At 34.3% G+C, this 17,660-nt stretch overlaps 2 protein-coding genes across 2 annotated transcripts in view; one reads left to right on the top strand and one right to left on the bottom strand.

The window, feature by feature from the left end:
- The window catches only part of LOC128237419 (U3 small nucleolar RNA-associated protein 14 homolog A-like), a 43,257-nt gene that overhangs the window by 8,758 nt on the left and 16,839 nt on the right, over positions 1 to 17,660 (bottom strand). Inside the window, exon 15 of the mRNA XM_052952949.1 lies at positions 3,906 to 6,266. Coding sequence (XP_052808909.1) covers positions 3,918 to 6,266 — 2,349 coding nt within the window. The 3' untranslated portion in view covers positions 3,906 to 3,917. The remainder of the gene's footprint in view (positions 1 to 3,905; positions 6,267 to 17,660) is intronic.
- LOC128237421 (E3 ubiquitin-protein ligase CCNB1IP1-like) lies at positions 10,108 to 16,903 on the top strand. Its single transcript, XM_052952950.1, has 12 exons — positions 10,108 to 10,160; positions 10,442 to 10,519; positions 10,953 to 10,968; positions 11,489 to 11,548; positions 11,699 to 11,769; positions 12,128 to 12,202; positions 12,401 to 12,515; positions 12,699 to 12,719; positions 13,025 to 13,116; positions 14,610 to 14,730; positions 15,237 to 15,296; positions 15,994 to 16,903. The coding sequence occupies exons 2-12, from the start codon at positions 10,454 to 10,456 to the stop codon at positions 16,098 to 16,100; spliced, it is 804 nt and encodes a 267-aa protein (XP_052808910.1). The 5' UTR covers positions 10,108 to 10,160; positions 10,442 to 10,453; the 3' UTR covers positions 16,101 to 16,903.

Below are 17,660 nucleotides of genomic sequence, written 5' to 3'. Positions count from 1 at the left end.
GATGGAGGAGCATGCCCCTAGACCCTAATAGCAAGATGGAGGAGCATGCCCCTAGACCCTAATAACAGGATGGAAGAGCATGCCCCTAGTTCCTAATAGCAGGATGGGGGAGCATGCCCCTAGACCCTAATAGCAGGTTGGGAGAGCATGCCCCTAGACCCTAATAGCAGGATTGGTGGCATGCCCCTAGGCCCTAATAGCAGGTTGGGGGAGCATGCCCCTAGACCCTAATAGCAGAATGGGGGAGCATGCCCCTAGACCCTAATAGCAGGTTGGGGGAGCATGCCCCTAGACCCTAATAGCAGGATGGGGGAGCATGCCCCTAGACCCTAATAGCAAGATGGGGGAGCATGCCCCTAGACCCTAATAGCAGGATGGAGAAGCATGCCCCTAGACCCTAATAGCAAGATGGGGGAGCATGCCCCTAGACCCTAATAGCAGGATTGGTGGCATGCCCCTAGACCCTAATAGCAGGATGGGGGAGCATGCCCCTAGAGCCTAATAGCAGGATTGGGCTACTTAAACTCTGGTCTTGTATGTGCACATATATCTGTTTTAATAGTTCAATTTTCATAAAGCGGCTTAAACCAGTAACCATATTGAACGAGATAATTGATAGTGTTTTTTACCTCAAATATTATTGTATGTTATTAAGTTCTTACCAAGCCATTAAAACCTTTTTATCAAGTTACTTTAAAGACACTCAGGGGAATATCCAGTCAGAAGTTCATTCCACCTTTGTAACATTTGCTGTCAACAATCCAAGTTCTGTTTTATGTTACACAATTGTAGGGGTTAATTAATCATGATTTACTGTAATAATAAATGACGACATTTGATAGAATCTTACCACCTGTCTTTGGTCTATTTTATAACACTATATTATATACATATGGCATCAAAGTTAATTTGAAACTAAATTTAGGCTTTTCTTCTTGGGAGAAGACCCCCCCCCCCCTCTCCCCCTTGCCATGTTCAGAGCCTATTTGGGGTATTCCTGGGGAAGGGAGCGCATGCCCAAAGGTATGCCAACAAAGTGTGCCTTTCTTATGCCAAACCCTTGACAATAGTGTGACTGTCACCATGTTCTGTAGTTCAACAAAGTTTTCACTGCAGTTATCAAAATGTACACTAGCAAGCCAAAGCATAAAACCCAGTAAAACCGTTTTCTGCCACAGCAATAACTTTAAGGGACAGTTACAGCAAGGATCCTAGGCGCAGTTTTGTACCTAGTGCGTTACTACTGTGAAATATCTTCTATCTTTGATGAAATGGCCCCCCTAGGACTATAATCAGACAGCATGGATTTTTTTATTTTACAATGTCAGTAAAGAAATTTGGGCAAGTACTACTTATAGTCTAACTCTAAACAACTGTACACTTATAGTCTAACTGTAACAACTGTACACATTTCATATCTTTAAACAGCAAGAAAGGACCGATTCAACCTTTCCTTATTTCAAAAGCAAACAAACATGGAATGTCAGACTTATTTTCAGCAATACGTTTAAATTTCCTCATAAAAAATGCAGGTGCTTAAAATAAGTTCAAATTTTCCTTTACCTTAATTTGTTTGCTTAATTAACAAATGTTCTAATTTTCTGCCACATTTAATTTAAACAGAAAAGCTGTTCAATAAGATCTAAGGTACAATTTATAATGAACATACAGAATCAAATGCATATCTCTCTTGAGACGAGGACAGCTATGTAATTTGCAGATTTAATTTGCCTATTTAAGTACTCTTGACACAATATTTTAAACAAGTGACAATTCATTGAGTTCAAAGTCGTATAATATTTTTATAACAACCTTTAACTTTTGAAAGCACCTGACAGCTCAAAAAAGAAGTACCAAGTTCTGGTGACAATGTCAGCAGTTAAAATCATATTAAATTCTTTATAAAGTATCGAATCAAATGGCAATCATACTATAAAAAACTGTTCAGTATTTGAAAAAGGCATCACATGGACCAAATAACCTTGCAGTTTGTATGTCTCCTATAAGAAACATGCGTAATCAGTATCTATTGATTGTGGGATAAAGAAATAACATGCAAATAACAACCACAAATTATTTAATGACGGCAAAAAAGATACGTGCCCTGAATATGAAGACTCTCACCACGATCTATGGTGATTCTCAATAACATTACGGCAGCACTTTCAGAAGGGCGGTGTAAATTGTACCAACTACTTGAAAGGATGTCATTTCTTTGATCGATATTTTTTCATTGAAGTTATGTAAGGCATGGTATACTCGACATCATCGTTTAAGAGGAAAATGTTTTCAGATGTATATTGCAACACCATATCCCCAATTATTCTGTCTTGGGGTATATCCAAAACTGATCTGTCGCGGCCAAAATCTTATAAGGAGATTATGCATGATTAAGTTAAATTTTGAACTGACTTGTGAAATTGTCTACTATTCTCAGGGCTTCCGTTAAAGAAAGTTTGGAAGTAGATTACTCCCTAGAAATGGGTTAAAACTTCCAAAATTGATTCCTTGGAAGTACAAAAACTTCCATAATTTTGAAGAAAACTTCCAAAGTTGAAAGCTTGGAAGTACAAAAAATCAAAATCTTTTGTCAATATTACTTTTATAGTCATAATTTCAATCAGTTTAAGTGTTTTTAAGTAAAAGGAATTATAATAATATAAGTTAAAGTGAAAATTATTTGATTTTTAATATATTTGTTGAAAAATAGTTGAAAAAGATATTGTATTATGGAGACTTAAACTTCCATATTTCAGTGTAAAACTTCCAAAAGTGATTCACAGGAAGTTCATACTTCCAGTTTCAAATTCTTAATGGAAGCCCTGTATTCTACTTTAATATTGCAGAAAATTTAGCACATAAAACTTTACATCAGATAATCAGCTTTTATTATGTGACCAAGTTTTTCTTTACAAGTAATTAATTTAATCAGAGTGTATTGTAACCTATTTATGACTCCAGTGTAAACCCATAATAAAATGTGTTAAATCTGTGATTGGAAATCAGCTATAAAACTAATTTTGAATAGTTTTTATGTCAGTACATTTCATTTTCAGAACAAATGTACTGAAAATGGAACATTTTCAAATACAAAACATTAACAAATACAAATATATCACGAGCCAGTAACAATGTGTCCTGACACAATTGCTGGTGATCAGCTTTTATCTTGTCACATATTGATCTAAGCATAAAAACTGCACTCATATTAGCACACCTTGTGTTTATTTATGAAGATAATGTCTTTTTAATGAACCTTATGTCAATAAAAAAAAGTAGCAGCCCAGACAGAACTAGTTAGTAGAGAAAATCTGCATTTTAGATTTTGAACTTGCAAGTTACCGGTAGTTTAAGAATATTTTATTCAACATGATTATTTATATATTATTATTCATCAAAGTTCACATTAAATACATTTACAATATTTAAATCAATTTAGATTAACGAAAGCATATCTTATAAAGTTTCTCTCTACGGGTATTAAATTACATGTTTTGCAGAATAATGAGAAGGTTAGCAAAACTTGCAAGTTAGATCATTTGTTTAACATCAACACATAACATTAAACAGATCACAGAACAACCAACTCGACAACTTGTAAGAAACAGTTATAAAAGAATACCTATAGATACCAAGTATGAAACATATAGTAAAAATTTGGTCAAGATGTAAACTAGAAACAGAACTGTTCAAGATTTAAGTATTGATGAAATCATATATGATGTTTTATATACATATTTGATATTTGCTATTAGGATTAAAATAATTCCTTAAAGAGGAAAATAAATAAATAATCTAATTTGTATTCATATACGGATTTACCAGATTATTTAAAAACAAAACTTAAATAAACTACTTAAAAGATCGTAAGGACATGTTTGAGAGCAAACATATAACACAAGTACCCTGATATCACGTCAAGACTCCTCAGTAGGTGCTTTAATTGGTCCCCAGAGTCTTTCCCCGTCCACCAGCGCCCCAAACGGCAGAAGACCTCCCACATTGCACTCTGCGGTACCCTTGTCGATGAACGTCTTGAAATCCTTCACCCATTTCTGACTCTCTTTGACCACAACATGGGCATCTAGAGTCCCATTGGCAGCTTTGTTAGTTCCTTCATTGAAAGGAAAGACTAGAAAAAACTCTCCAATTTTGGGCGGAGGACCTTTGGGTTTACTATGCACCGATATTGACTTAGATCTTTGTTTTGACTTCACACTCAGAGTTGGCTTTTTAGAAATGCCTGATAGGCCTAGGTTGATGAGCTCTTTGTCTTTAGATAGACGTGACACTGGAGACTTATTTGACATAACAGTCTGAGATCTGTTTCTATGATTCACGTCCATCTCACTTCTTGATGATGTGTTTCCAGCCTTCGTTCGTGGGTGAAACACTCTTGAAGGTGCTCTATCAAATGTCTGATTTCTCTGAGTGCCTTTTTCTATCTGGGGACCTTTCACTTGAGTCTGGCTTCTGAATGAGGCAATGACAGGAGTCGTCTTCCCTCTATTTGACACTTTCCTCAGAGAATTGGAATTTTGTGTTGGTCTTAGGGATTTTATCTGTATGCTGCCTTCCTCCTTTGGTGTTTCTGTCAACACTTCAGACTGCAATGAATAACTCTGTCTCCTTTGAATAAGTGTCTTGTTTATGCTTGTTGTGCTAGTTAAAGTCATCTTCTCAGAATTATCAGAAAAACTTGAGTATGCACTATCAGAATTGCTGAAACTCTTCAATGAGGTTCTTTCCCCTCTTAGGCTTGACCTTACAGATTCCGGTTTCTGTACAATAGATGACATTGTTCCACTTCTGTCAAATGACCCAAAAATTTTCTCAAATTTTGGCCTACCCTGAACAGACACTGTGTTAGTGGCATTACAAGGTGTGAACCTCCCAGATTTCCTTGTCAGCATTTCTTGAACAATGGGCTCAAAAATGTCACTTTTAATACTTGATCTTCTTGAACCGCCAAAGTCACTATCATTCTGTTCATCGTCTGAGGGGTTCACTAATGGTAGACCAAAACAAAGCTTCTCATTGTTCCCAGGTAATGAAGGATTGTCCTGTTGGATAAATGACAGAGTTTGTTCCAGCATGGGTGGCTCAATGCTTTTCATCAGTGTGGATATCGTTGAATTCATCCTTTGTATACCTCCTATTTGGCTCAGACGACTTGAGGACAGGTTTCTCTCAATCTGTTCTGTTTTTGAATTGTTTGCGGACATTCTAGCCCTCGCTGTCATGCGACCGGTGTTCATTCTCTTGTTTACGCCTCCCCTGTCAGCGTCATTGTCCCGGAAATTCAGCATGTCCATTAGATCATGAAGCATTGGTTTCTTCACCTGAACATCAATCTGTGTGTCTGTGTTCAATGCAGGACTGAAGTTCACCTCAAGCAGCCAAGGTTTCAGGTTATCATCTATCAGAATGTCAAACCCATACAACTCATAACAGTTCCTCTCCTTTGGAACTTGGGGCGCCTGGATGAGCAGCGTAAGAATTATAATGTTGATAACTCTTGCCCAGATCATTCTGTCATCAATGTTGTTCTGATGAAGGTAATATCGTAATTGTGTCAATGTCCACTTACAGCCAGGCCCAACTCGCTCCTTGTCTGCTTGATAGTTGGGACCGTGTTTGTTAATTGATGTATTGGTCAAATGGGAGAAAATATTATTTAAAGCTGACATATCGTACTTCTCCGTACTAAATCTCACAATCCCTTCTTGAAAGACATACACAGTTAATGGATGGAATGATGGAACAGCAACATACAACCTGATGTCAAACTTATATCCACCAATCAGCAAGGGATTTGCAATATATTGTTGCACAACAGCATTACAATCATACTGTAGCTCAGATATATCCTTAAACACAAATATCCCTCTGCCTCTTGACATATCTGCTGGTTTACAAATCCATGCAAACATCTTAGTATCCATCTTAGTTTTAATTTTCCCATATTCACCAACATATCTGGTGTAATCATTTGGCAAATTGAAAGACAGTGGACTAAAATTGAACACTCCAGCCCCATGAACACCTTTCATCCGTTTCATATGTCTTACAAGGCAATCCTTCCTTGTTATTCCAGTTGACTTTGGATAGTGGTTCAACCTCTGCCATGGGAAAATGTTCTCATAATCTGAGAGGCGAAACCTTGATGTCCGCCACCAGATATTCCAGTCTGACTCATGTTGGGTGTCTTCATCATATTCATGCCAGCCTCTCTCCAGAAACACTTGCTTGACTAGCTCAGGACCCTGACCATGGTCGTTTATTCGAAACACCAACGGTCGTTTCCCATTACCATTGGCCATCCTTCTAAGCTGGTACTAATGCACATCAAAAACAAGAGCAGCCATTTTGAAAGTGGGAGTTCATATCCTGAAAACAGAAGAGGCATAAACACAGTTAACTAGTTTGTAAAAGAAATATACACATAGTTGTACACTTATTTATATATTGATTAAATGTATACATTATAGTCAACAACTACTTGTTTATTTGTATACTTGTTACAGTAAAACAATAACTGTGAAGAAGGTATAAAAAACTAATGTACCCAGCATATGAATTAAAATTGTCACTGTAATATTTAAAGTATCTTTTCATTTCATAATTCTTAACAAATATCATTATGTAATCAATTCATTTAAACAAGATTAAACCATAAAGGTTATCAATTTATTTAGGATTAAACTTTTATACATTTTATAAAGAAATCAATAACACAATATCAATATTTCTGCAAGTTATTATATTCAGAACAATATAATATAAAATATGTAGAGCATGTTCTATATTTCACTTCAAATAACTTTATATTTATTTCAACAATCCTGCTTTATACATATACATGTAGGCAGTGACTCAAGACTTATTACTTTAAATGGCTCCAAACATTCACCTAAAATCATGAGAATTGTATAGTTTTAAATTATTTGTAACTATCATACATGCCATATCCCCCAGCGGGGGGAAAAATCCCCCGGAATTTCGATACATCCCCCAGTCTCCCGGCGGGAGATAAAAATCCCCCAGAATTTAAAAAAAAAAAAAAAATATTATTTTTTTTTTTTTTGAAATTTTACATCAGGCAATAATGACAAAGTGAAACCACAGTATGTGAGTGAAACTCTCCAAAAGGAAACTTTTACAACAAGTGATCAATTAATTTGTAGTAATTATCAAAGGCAAAGAAATATTACTCTTTTGGAAGGAAGAAATTAATAATATTTATTCTATTCTCTTATTGTCTGAAAGTCATCAAAGCTGATAGAATTAAGCACAATTTTTTTAAAGACTTTCGAGGAAGGTAAATTTAATTTAATTGTCTCGAAAACATATTTTTCCAATGACATGTTATGTTCTGCAAGTGCATTACAGTATGACATGACAGTGTATCATAAAAATATGATAAATCATGACATAAAATAATTCTGTATAATGAAAGAGTTTAGAGGTTTTCAAAGCAAACTATATGTGAATACATTTTTTCATACTTGCGTCTAAAAATACTTTAAAATTTCGCCAACTTAGACCTGCTAAAATAATCCCCCTGAATACAACCAAAATCCCCCTGAATTTTTAGCCTTTTGAACAAATCCCCCTGAATGGTCTCCAGAAAATATGGCATGTATGAACTATACAGCAATATTTATAAAGTTACTACAATGACATTGATAAAAACCTAGCAATTACATTACATGTAAAAAGGATATCAATGATATTTATCAGTATGTACCAGAATGAGGCTAGATCTTGATACCCACTGGGTTCTTGAAATATCGAATCAAATAATAATAAACAGTAAACTTCCAACTCCTTTCCCATTCAAAACATTTAAAATTAAGTGAAATTTAATAACATCTTTCTCTTATTTTTAGAAAAGACGTCATAAAATATTTTGTTGATTATTCTGTTAAATTTTTAATACTTCAAACAATTAGAATTATGTAAAGCTCATCTTAGCCAACTGTATAGCATAGCATACATGAATGCCTCCTGTATAGCCATGTCATGCATGACGTCATGTGACATTTTGACAATATATAAGTCGTGACTGTCTGACTGCGATATGTTAGAGTCATTATGTTACATTGTTGAAATGTTACAGGTCATAAAAGATATTCATGCAAAGCCTGTTAATGTTGTCAAAACCTAGGCTACTGGAAAATGAACTCTTATCCATTCTACAGATAGTTGAGAAGCAAGTTGGGATGAGAAAAATGAACCAAGCATTCATGATTGTGTTACGAAATGTTTAATCCATCATTTTTATTTCAAAGAGATGTGTTTAAATAGTGTTATTAACTTCACTTTATTTACTATCATTTCATTTCAAGTCTTCATAAAGTGACTGATGTTTAGTGACAGATGCGTTACCTTTCGGTGATTTAGTAGTTAATCTATTCTTTAATTATTTATTGACATTAGTTTAAATCATGTTTTTTCTAGTTCTTATATCAAATTTATATGTGTGATTAATCATGTTTCTTTAAATAAGATATGCTACTGAATGCAATAAAGGTACAAGAGAAAATATCTTGGGGAGAAAATCAATCAAAATTAAAAACAACAACAGTTCTTGTATGTTTCATTTTAGGATGCTGCACTAGAGATTTATAATGTCACAGACCTATGAACCCAAACCGTAATTGCATTTTTAGAATGTCTAAGAAAAAGAACATGTAAACTCACACATATGCTTGGAATAAGAATTAGAAAAAAGAGATAGATCTTCATAAACCATGGGTTTATAGATCCATGAAAATGTTTAACCAGGACTGCTGAACCCGCAAAGAAGCAAAAAGAATTCACTTTCTTACTCCGAACTTCGATGGAGGTCATATTTAAATACTTTATGGTTGTTAAATTAAGACCTGATGTCAACCTTTTAAATGTTAGGGGGGGAAAAAACAACAGTCCATATTTTGATAAAAATTATATGTGCCTTCTACTACCGACATGAACATGTAGAAATACTTGAATGAACGACTGATTTTTCATAACGTCATTTTAAATTGTCAACAAAATATTTTTAAGGCATATTCAATATTAAAAGATCAAACTGTCAATTGAAAATTAGCAGCATGCTTACCTGCTTTTACAATTCACGCACGAATTTTAATTCCACTTTCATTTGCCACTCTTTCCTTCGTCAGACTGACAGCTCCAGTGTTGACATCACGTGACTTGACGACATCCAATCGAACATATTGTTACAAATTGTTGGTGTCCGAAAATTAATCATGTGTAACATTCGCAAAATATAGTCAATACGTCCAATTGGTATCGGTTGCAGTATTTTTTTTAAAGAGTATTGTTCTCAATGAACTAAATTTTCGAAAATGCTAAAAAATGTTATCTTACAAAGTTTTTTTTTCTTCACGAAAGTAACATACTTAATTAGAAAACAACGTGTGTATATGTGGGGCCAAATATCTGATATTATTGTATTAAAATTTTGATGCTCAACAATGTGTGCTAAAGTTCTTTACTTTTACGACTAAAACAACGATTCGACAAAACTGATTTTATCACGCATGTCACGGTACAATTAGATAAAGAGGTCTTGGGTGAGTCGGCTTAAAAAAGGCCCAGTACCAGAAAGGCCCGGTCCAAAAAGGCCTACTTTTAAATCACCAGTCTTGGGTGGCCCGGTAGATCGGCCGGTGGAGCACTCGCACTGTAGGCGGGAGGTCCCGGGTTTTCAAGATCTCCTGCCTGGCTGCGTATTTTCTCAACATCTGTATTGATAACGCTATCATGATATATATTCATTTTATTATAACAGTCAGTTTTGTAGAATTGTTGTTGTTAAAAATAGAGAAAAGGTTAATAATTGTATTCCTTATATATCTGTATAATATATTCTAGGTGAAAACTCGTGAATTCATTCAAATTTGCAAAATACTGACTGATTCTCAGTGGTAGTGATGTTCTAGAGGATCAAAACATTTTTAAACTTTTATAGATCAATTATAACAACATTTTATTCCATGCCAATGTGAATTCGCAGATCAACAGAAACTGTTACCTGCTCCCAATTCTATAGTGTGTTGTTTCCCGCCAAAACTTCAAAATTGCGTCTGCAGCGGTTATCCAAAAAATCTGCCAAATTTAACGTCAACTCTTCGCAATGGAAACTCCGAGTTGGTGAATTGTGTGGATTTACTTCAGATTATGTGTCTAGAGTCTGTTTTTATGTAATGAGTATATAGAATCATGTCGAAATTGCCAAACTACTGTCCCTGCTTACCAAGTTTACAACACAACGCTTTGAATCCGATTGATCTGTTTGGGTGTGATAGTTGTTTTTCATTTGTTTCATGTGAACTATGATTGAAAATAATAATAAACATTGCTTTATATAGTTGTTTTTCATTTGTTTCATGTGAACTATGATTGAAAATAATAAACATTGCTTTTACAGCTTAATTTAAAGATGGAAGGTGATGATTTGATTTGCAACTACAGAAAATGTAGAAAGAGACTCACTGACATTGCCTATGTAAGTTAGCTGTGATTTCAATAAGGTGTTGCCTCCTCCCACTGGAATCTGAAATACCCTTTATATGGCTTACTAAATGGAGGGGGAAGGGAGGGACACCACCTTTCATTTTAGTTTGTAAACTCTTAAAAACGAGTTATGATTAAAACAAGAAAGTTTTACTCATATTACAGCAAAAATATTAATATTTAATGAAAATATACAGTGTTTGCTATTCACAATTGAATTGAATTGACATGCTTGTCATTAAATGTATTAAAAATGTATGTACATGTATTGTACACACGAAAAACAGTTTGAACGTCATGTTTGAATAAAATATATATTAGACAACTATTATTTTTTTTAATTATAACATCAATTTAATAATCATGAAATGTTCTATTATTCAAAATACTTACACCAGTAATTTTATTCTTCTTCTTCTTTTCAGGTGACGGCATGTTCACGTATCCTTGAACATTTTCCATTTTTCTAACATGATTGTAAAGTTTACCAATTCCTTAATTACATCACAACCGGTTAAGGATATACCTTCCCAATGAAAAACCTACTCTATATACTAGTCAATAATGCTTTGCTGGAGCAGTAGATCAAGCTCCTAATTTTTCCTGTTGTGTGGTTCAAACACAATTGGAACCAAAACTTGTTTATTTGATTTTTCTTCTCTTGTTTTGGTATTTTCACATTTAGCTTGTTTGTTTTTCAAGGTATTGTCCCAGCCTTGGTGTCATCATCAGTGTTCAAAAACTTTAACCTTTATCATCACTAAAAAAAGTTTAAGAAAACCCAATGCAACTTGGTACACATGTTGCTGGAGACAATAGGCACATTTATAGAAAGGCTTAAATAATTATTGAATGATAACACTATTATGACTGAAAAAAAAAATGGACCACTGTTCGCTCTGTTAATCTGCATTTTTCTATATGTAAAATGCTAAAGGAAATTTTCTTTAAGAAACTTTAGATGTTTTCTGCGATGAAGATGGTACAAGAGAATTCAACAAATCCAAGGTTTGCCCTGCATGTAAGGACAACATTAACAAATTTCATACAAAATAACCTAAACAGTAAGATGTTTTCATTAAATTACAATTTTACATTCAATAGTTCCTTATATGAAATACTAATTTGCAAGCTACAAATTTAATGATTTGTTTACCTGGGTATGTTTCAGGTCAAACAAATTTGAGTTTGAAGTTTGAAATTGTGCGAAATAATCTCCAGCCTTCAGAGCAATACAAGTCTGTAAGTATTACAGTTGAAATCAATCCTTTGATGAGAACAATGTTGAATTCGATTTTTCGTCCAGGCTTAAATCAAAGTTTCCTCCCGTAGTATTTACACCATCTTCTTAAAATTATATACTTTAGAGTGCATTCAAGAGTAGAGGATAGCAAAGGAAAAGCCCAAGAATGATTTTGACAATGCGAGGGCTTTGCACAAGTTTGGTTGAACTTCTTCGAATTTCTATTATTATATTGAGTTGCAGCCATCTTGTGCTAAGCTCTTGAATTGGTTCCCTAATGTTACTAATACCTGGCATCTTAATCCCTTCTTATTTTAGTTATTTTTAAAAAAACTTAACTTTACCTTTCATGTTCAGATGATCTTGGCAGGCCTGAAGCCTGATGTGATCAACGAGATCTGCTCAAGGGCCATCGCCTTCTGGATGTACCAGGTAAAACCAGGCCGAATATGTGGATTTTCATTTGTATTTGAGTGATTAATGTCTCTGATTCAGTAGAGCAATAGAAACGCTTTCTCTCCAACAGTATTTCTGTGCATTAATTTCTGTTGTTAATGTAAAGAAGCTGTCAACAGAATCTAATTGAAAAAAATGTAAATTATAAATAAGTCTGTGGTATACTTTTTTCAGTCCCATCAAGAGAAAACCTACCAGGAATACATGGGTAACAAGGCAAGGGAGCGAGCAACCCAACTGGAGCAGTATTATGAACAGCTTGTCTCCAAGACCAGCACAGAACTCAATTGTATCCTCTTACTGTGACCATATGGTCATTAGTCTCCATTTAGTATTTCCATTTCGGAGAGTTAAAAGTTTTTCAAAGAATTTTGTGATTATATTTAGATCCTTTAATGGGGAGGATTTAATATATATAAATTTACAAGGATGGTTTGAACAAAATGTAACAGTTTTCTTGACACATTTTAAGCTCTCAAGACACAGATTGGAGGTTCGTATGGCTATATTCATGAAAAATTCTTAACTTTAAAAGTAAGAACTTCATGATTTAAATACATATATCTTATTGTATAATTTGTAAGTATATTAAAGGTTATGAATGCAATTATTTGTTTGTTGGATAACACCTGAACAATATTAATCTTCCTCTTTCATCAACTTATAATTTACCAATGTTAACAAGTACACTAAAAAAGAAATACAGGAATGAAGGGGAGATAATTTATCTCTTAGTGTAAATAGTCAGAATTTTGACAGATAATTTTTACCCAGGTTTTATATATTGTATGTTATCAGCATGTAAGAAAGAGCTGGATGACACAAAGAAGAAGTACAGTGAGGTCACTGATAAACTGATGGAGAAAAACAGGCAACACCAGAAACTACAGGTTAAGGTTTCTCTATTTTGCTCAAAATGTTGTTAAATGCAAAATATTGAAAAATTATCTCACCAGAAAAAAACAATAGGGTTTTTTCATAGACTTGATTGTGCTGTCATAAAAAGCTTAAAAGTCATTTTTCCCCACCGATTTAAATTACAAAGTTATTCATGTGAAACTTAACATGTAGCAAGTTCAATCACTCTGTTTTAAATATTTATTGAGTTACAGTAAAACTGTGATCGCTCGAGGTCGCTGGGGACTGAGCCTAAACCTCGAGGGAACCGATGTTTCGAATGACCCGATTTTCAATTTCTTCAGGCTGTTATGAAATATCTTTCAGTGTATTTTAAGTTTGAAGACGTATGTTTACTAAGACACTGATTATGTGTTGCGTTGTAAAAATCGCTCTTATGTTGAAAGGCTGTCGTATACTATATGTATACTTAATATAAAATGTAAAAGAAATATCAATAAATGAATAAATAGAAATTTTTATTTTTACAAAATTGCCATATTGTGAAACAAAGTGACAAGAAGGAATTATTTTCAGAAAATTGTTTATTCATATTTTTATTACTCATTTACATTTCTCACAATTATTTTCTCGTCATTAACTTCTCATAATAATCTTCTAAAATGCCCATATCAACTAATATAGGTCATGCGTTAACAGTGTTAAACGGTTCTTCACACCTTATCAAATTGCCTTTTAAGTGTCATTGCAATTTTTACAATTTTTAATACAATTGTTTGTTTATTTTGGAACATGCGTTTGGGAAAAAGTGTGAACATAATGACCTCGAGAGAGCCATAAGGTTTTGTGCATGATTTGTGTACTTTGGACCGAGTATATGGCTCGACACCTCAACATAATTAGGTTTTGATGCAGCGTAGGTATATTTTATATGAAAATAGAAGGGAAAACGTTCGGGACCAAGCTCCGACCTCGAATGACCACAGTTTTACTGTATATCCATTTGCCATTTAACAGGACAGGAATGGAAGCATACCTTCACATTTAAGTGGTCAAAGGTATCCATCTGGGTGTCAGTTCATCACTTGATACGGCCATCTGGGTTTCAGTCCATCATTTAATACGGCCATCTGGGTTTCAGTCCATCATTTAATACGGCCATCTGGGTTTCAGTCCATCATTTAATACAGCCATCTGGGTTTCAGTCCATCATTTAATACCGCCATCTGGGTTTCAGTCCATCATTTAATACGGCCATCTGGGTTTCAGTCCATCATTTAATACGGCCATCTGGGTTTCAGTCCATCATTTAATACGGCCATCTGGGTTTCAGTCCATCATTTAATACGGCCATCTGGGTTTCAGTCCATCATTTAATACGGCCATCTGGGTTTCAGTCCATCATTTAATACCGCCATCTGGGTTTCAGTCCATCATTTAATACGGCCATCTGGGTTTCAGTCCATCATTTAATACCGCCATCTGGGTTTCAGTCCATCATTTAATACCGCCATCTGGGTTTCAGTCTATGTATGACAGTCTCCGTCGGAAGTATATCAGCATGTCAGCGTTTGATCCTGCAGACCAAGATCCTCCAAACCACGCCTTCAACAACGCCCAGGGAGCAGCAGCAGCAGCAGACAACAGTAATATACTAATTGGATATTTTAATTTCAAAGGAGAACATCATTTTAAAGGGAATATCTTTCAAACACTGCTTTTGAACAGCAAATAATTTTGTATGAGTTATGCCCCTTGAAATGATTATGTATTACAACACACTCTCATATAGCCAGCAATAAAACTTGCCAACTTATACACATGGAAACCAAAATAATGCCATGCAGAAACTGAAAACAAACTAAGTGCTATTCCATTTAAACATATAACCCCCATGGGAAGGCAATTTTAAATTAAACCACCCCCCTACAGACTTACCCTTTGGGGTCCAAATTTGTGAAAAAAGACACCCCACCATATACTATGAAAATAATTGCCATCCCCCTGGGGGTTATATGTTTTTTTTGGAAAAGCCCTAACTTTTTTATGGTATGTAGTCTATGTAATAGTAGAGAATTCAGGTACAAATGTTACTTCAAAAACACTGAATACTTTCACAACAGAGAAATTTCATGAGTAGTTTGTTTTACAGGAATACACAGGAGCAACATAGCACCAGTGGACAATCATTTTAAGTCTCCAAGTGGTACAGGTAGGTCTTGTAGTTAGTGTGTGTGTGTTTTTTTGCTTTTTTGTGATTAACATACGGAAGGGTGATAAAAAATTACGTGGACTATTCATGCAATAACGGAATTTCTTATATTAACTATATGTAGTTGAATTTCGAACTATCTGAATCATGCATGCAAAGTTTCTTTAAATTTTGTTGTTTATTACAGAATTCATAATTATTTAAGGCAGCCCCTGAGGTATAAAGTGTTGAGTTGTCGATGCTCATTATCTACATAAAATGACACCAGGAAAGCCTGGCAAGCATCCTTTTAATCCATTTGTTCAATTCAAAAGCTCCCATGGTATTTTTCACAGTCCCATAACTAATAAGGTAAATATTCTTGACAGAATCGTCATATGGAATCAAGTTGCAAACTTCAGCCAGATTATTCAGTTTTTCCTGCACTGCCTCGCCCTGTCATGGAAGCATTTTCTGCTTTTTTTACAGTATTTACTACAGAAAAAGATTTGCGCAATGCATGCCCTTTCCTAATAATTAGCTTTTAGTGCATTTTATTTGTTTCAGTAACTGTAAGTGAAATCCCATCTCTATTTATTGATGATGCCAGTACTTTGATCATTTCATATTTTTATTGTTATTATCATTATTACAAACTTACATATTTGAATATTTTAATGACACTACTTTACAAGAATGACTCATTCTGTTTTTTCAGTTGGATTTGATTTCCGACCACAAACTGGCACCACCAATTATCCAGCCAACCGACAAGATAACCGCCAGGGCAGTTTCAACATTGACCTTGGAACACCAAGAAAATGAGAACATCATAAAGAAAAACATTAAATTGTACTTACTAAGAGAAAGATTTATTTACTATTATTATGTTCATCTACATTTTAAACCAGGTTTTCACAAAGCGAAACCTGGTTATAAATAAGAATGGTGTATGTCGTTGTTCAGGCAGTCAGATGGCATCAAACTCACCTGTGATATCAAAAATTTGATTTAGGTTCAACATTTAGTGAACAAACTTGGTATATACATATATAGGAAAAGTTTATGGAGACCTTTCATGGGATTGCATTTGGGGCCCCTAGATTCAAGGTCACTGTAACTAAAAATAATTTAAAATAGAAAACTCTTAACTTTAGTTAGGGTTGACATATTGCAACCAAACTTGGTATATAGGAAGTGGTTATGAAGACCTTTCATGTTTTGGGCCCCTAGGGTCACAGTCACTCTTGGTTCAAAGTGAATAAATTTAGTTAGGGTTGAACTATGGTGACCAAACTTGATATACAGGAAGAGGCTGAAGTTTTTAAGTCAAACATTGAAAACCTGGTTTCTTCCCATCATTATGATTCTTGTTTAAATATATGTATTAATATAACATGTCAGTGTCCTATATTTAGGTATCATGAATTCATTCCTCCTAAAACATTGACATAAACATCATTCTGTTCATAAAGTTTTTAAATGCCAAAGGTTCACATTTATTCATTTTCAGTGTTAACATTTGTTTTCAAATACAGTACGTCATTTGATTAACATAAGTCGATGTTGCTATGTGATGTACTAGTGAGTTGTATATTATTCATGCATTTCACTTTCATTCACTTCAATGTATGCATTTAAGTTTTAAAGTATTTTAATTCAAATGTCTGTAAGATTATTAGATTTGTAAAAATTTTATAATTAAATTATGAGTCTGATTTTTTCTTGCTGTTGATATTACCTATTGTTGAATTTGTTATGTTTTATTAGAAATAAATGGTTACATTTTAAAACATCATTTTCCAGCACTCTAAACCAACGCACTAAGATTGTCTCAAGCAAATGTCAATGTTCATCTGCAGCCAATTGTATAAAACTTTGATGAGTTGTCCTGAGGTTATCTTAAAGCTTGTTTGCTCATCCAAATGATTTTATTCGTTAATAAATATTTATATATATAGATATCTATATTGTCCAATCAGTAAATACTCTGGCCAACTTGAACCAAACCAAAAGACTGAACCAGTTTTATATAATTGGCTGCCGTTGTTTCCAGTCAAGGAAAGGGGCTAACCTGACAGTATTTTTCAGAGTTTTGGGCTTTGCTACAGGCAAGCATATTGTTACACACAAGCATTTTGTTACTGGAAACATCTCTAAAAGGTTTCTGTGAATATCATGAGAGATGATTAGATATGCCTGAGTTTGCATGACTTTTTAAAACAGTATAACAATAATTGAAGCCAGAGTACAAGGCTTTCTGCTCGTGTGCACATCGTCACTGGTAACGTGTACAAGGATTCATGTGAATATCTTGGAACAGTTGTCAAGTGGTGGCATGATGGGCTACGACAATAACTAGGGGTCATCTACTGGTGAAGTAGA

The sequence above is a fragment of the Mya arenaria genome, chromosome 6 (genome assembly GCF_026914265.1).
Source record: "Mya arenaria isolate MELC-2E11 chromosome 6, ASM2691426v1".
Taxonomy (NCBI): Eukaryota; Metazoa; Mollusca; class Bivalvia; order Myida; family Myidae; genus Mya; species Mya arenaria.
This window is presented reverse-complemented; position numbering and strand designations above follow the sequence as displayed.

Coding starts and splice junctions, on each gene's coding strand:
- LOC128237421 (XM_052952950.1), top strand. CDS start 10,454: ATGGAAGGTGATGATTTGATTTGCAACTACAGAAAATGTAGAAAGAGA. Junction 12,516..12,698: donor GACCAGCACAGAACTCAATT/GTATCCTCTTAC, acceptor ACACATTTTAAG/CTCTCAAGACACAGATTGGA. Junction 15,297..15,993: donor TAAGTCTCCAAGTGGTACAG/GTAGGTCTTGTA, acceptor CTGTTTTTTCAG/TTGGATTTGATTTCCGACCA.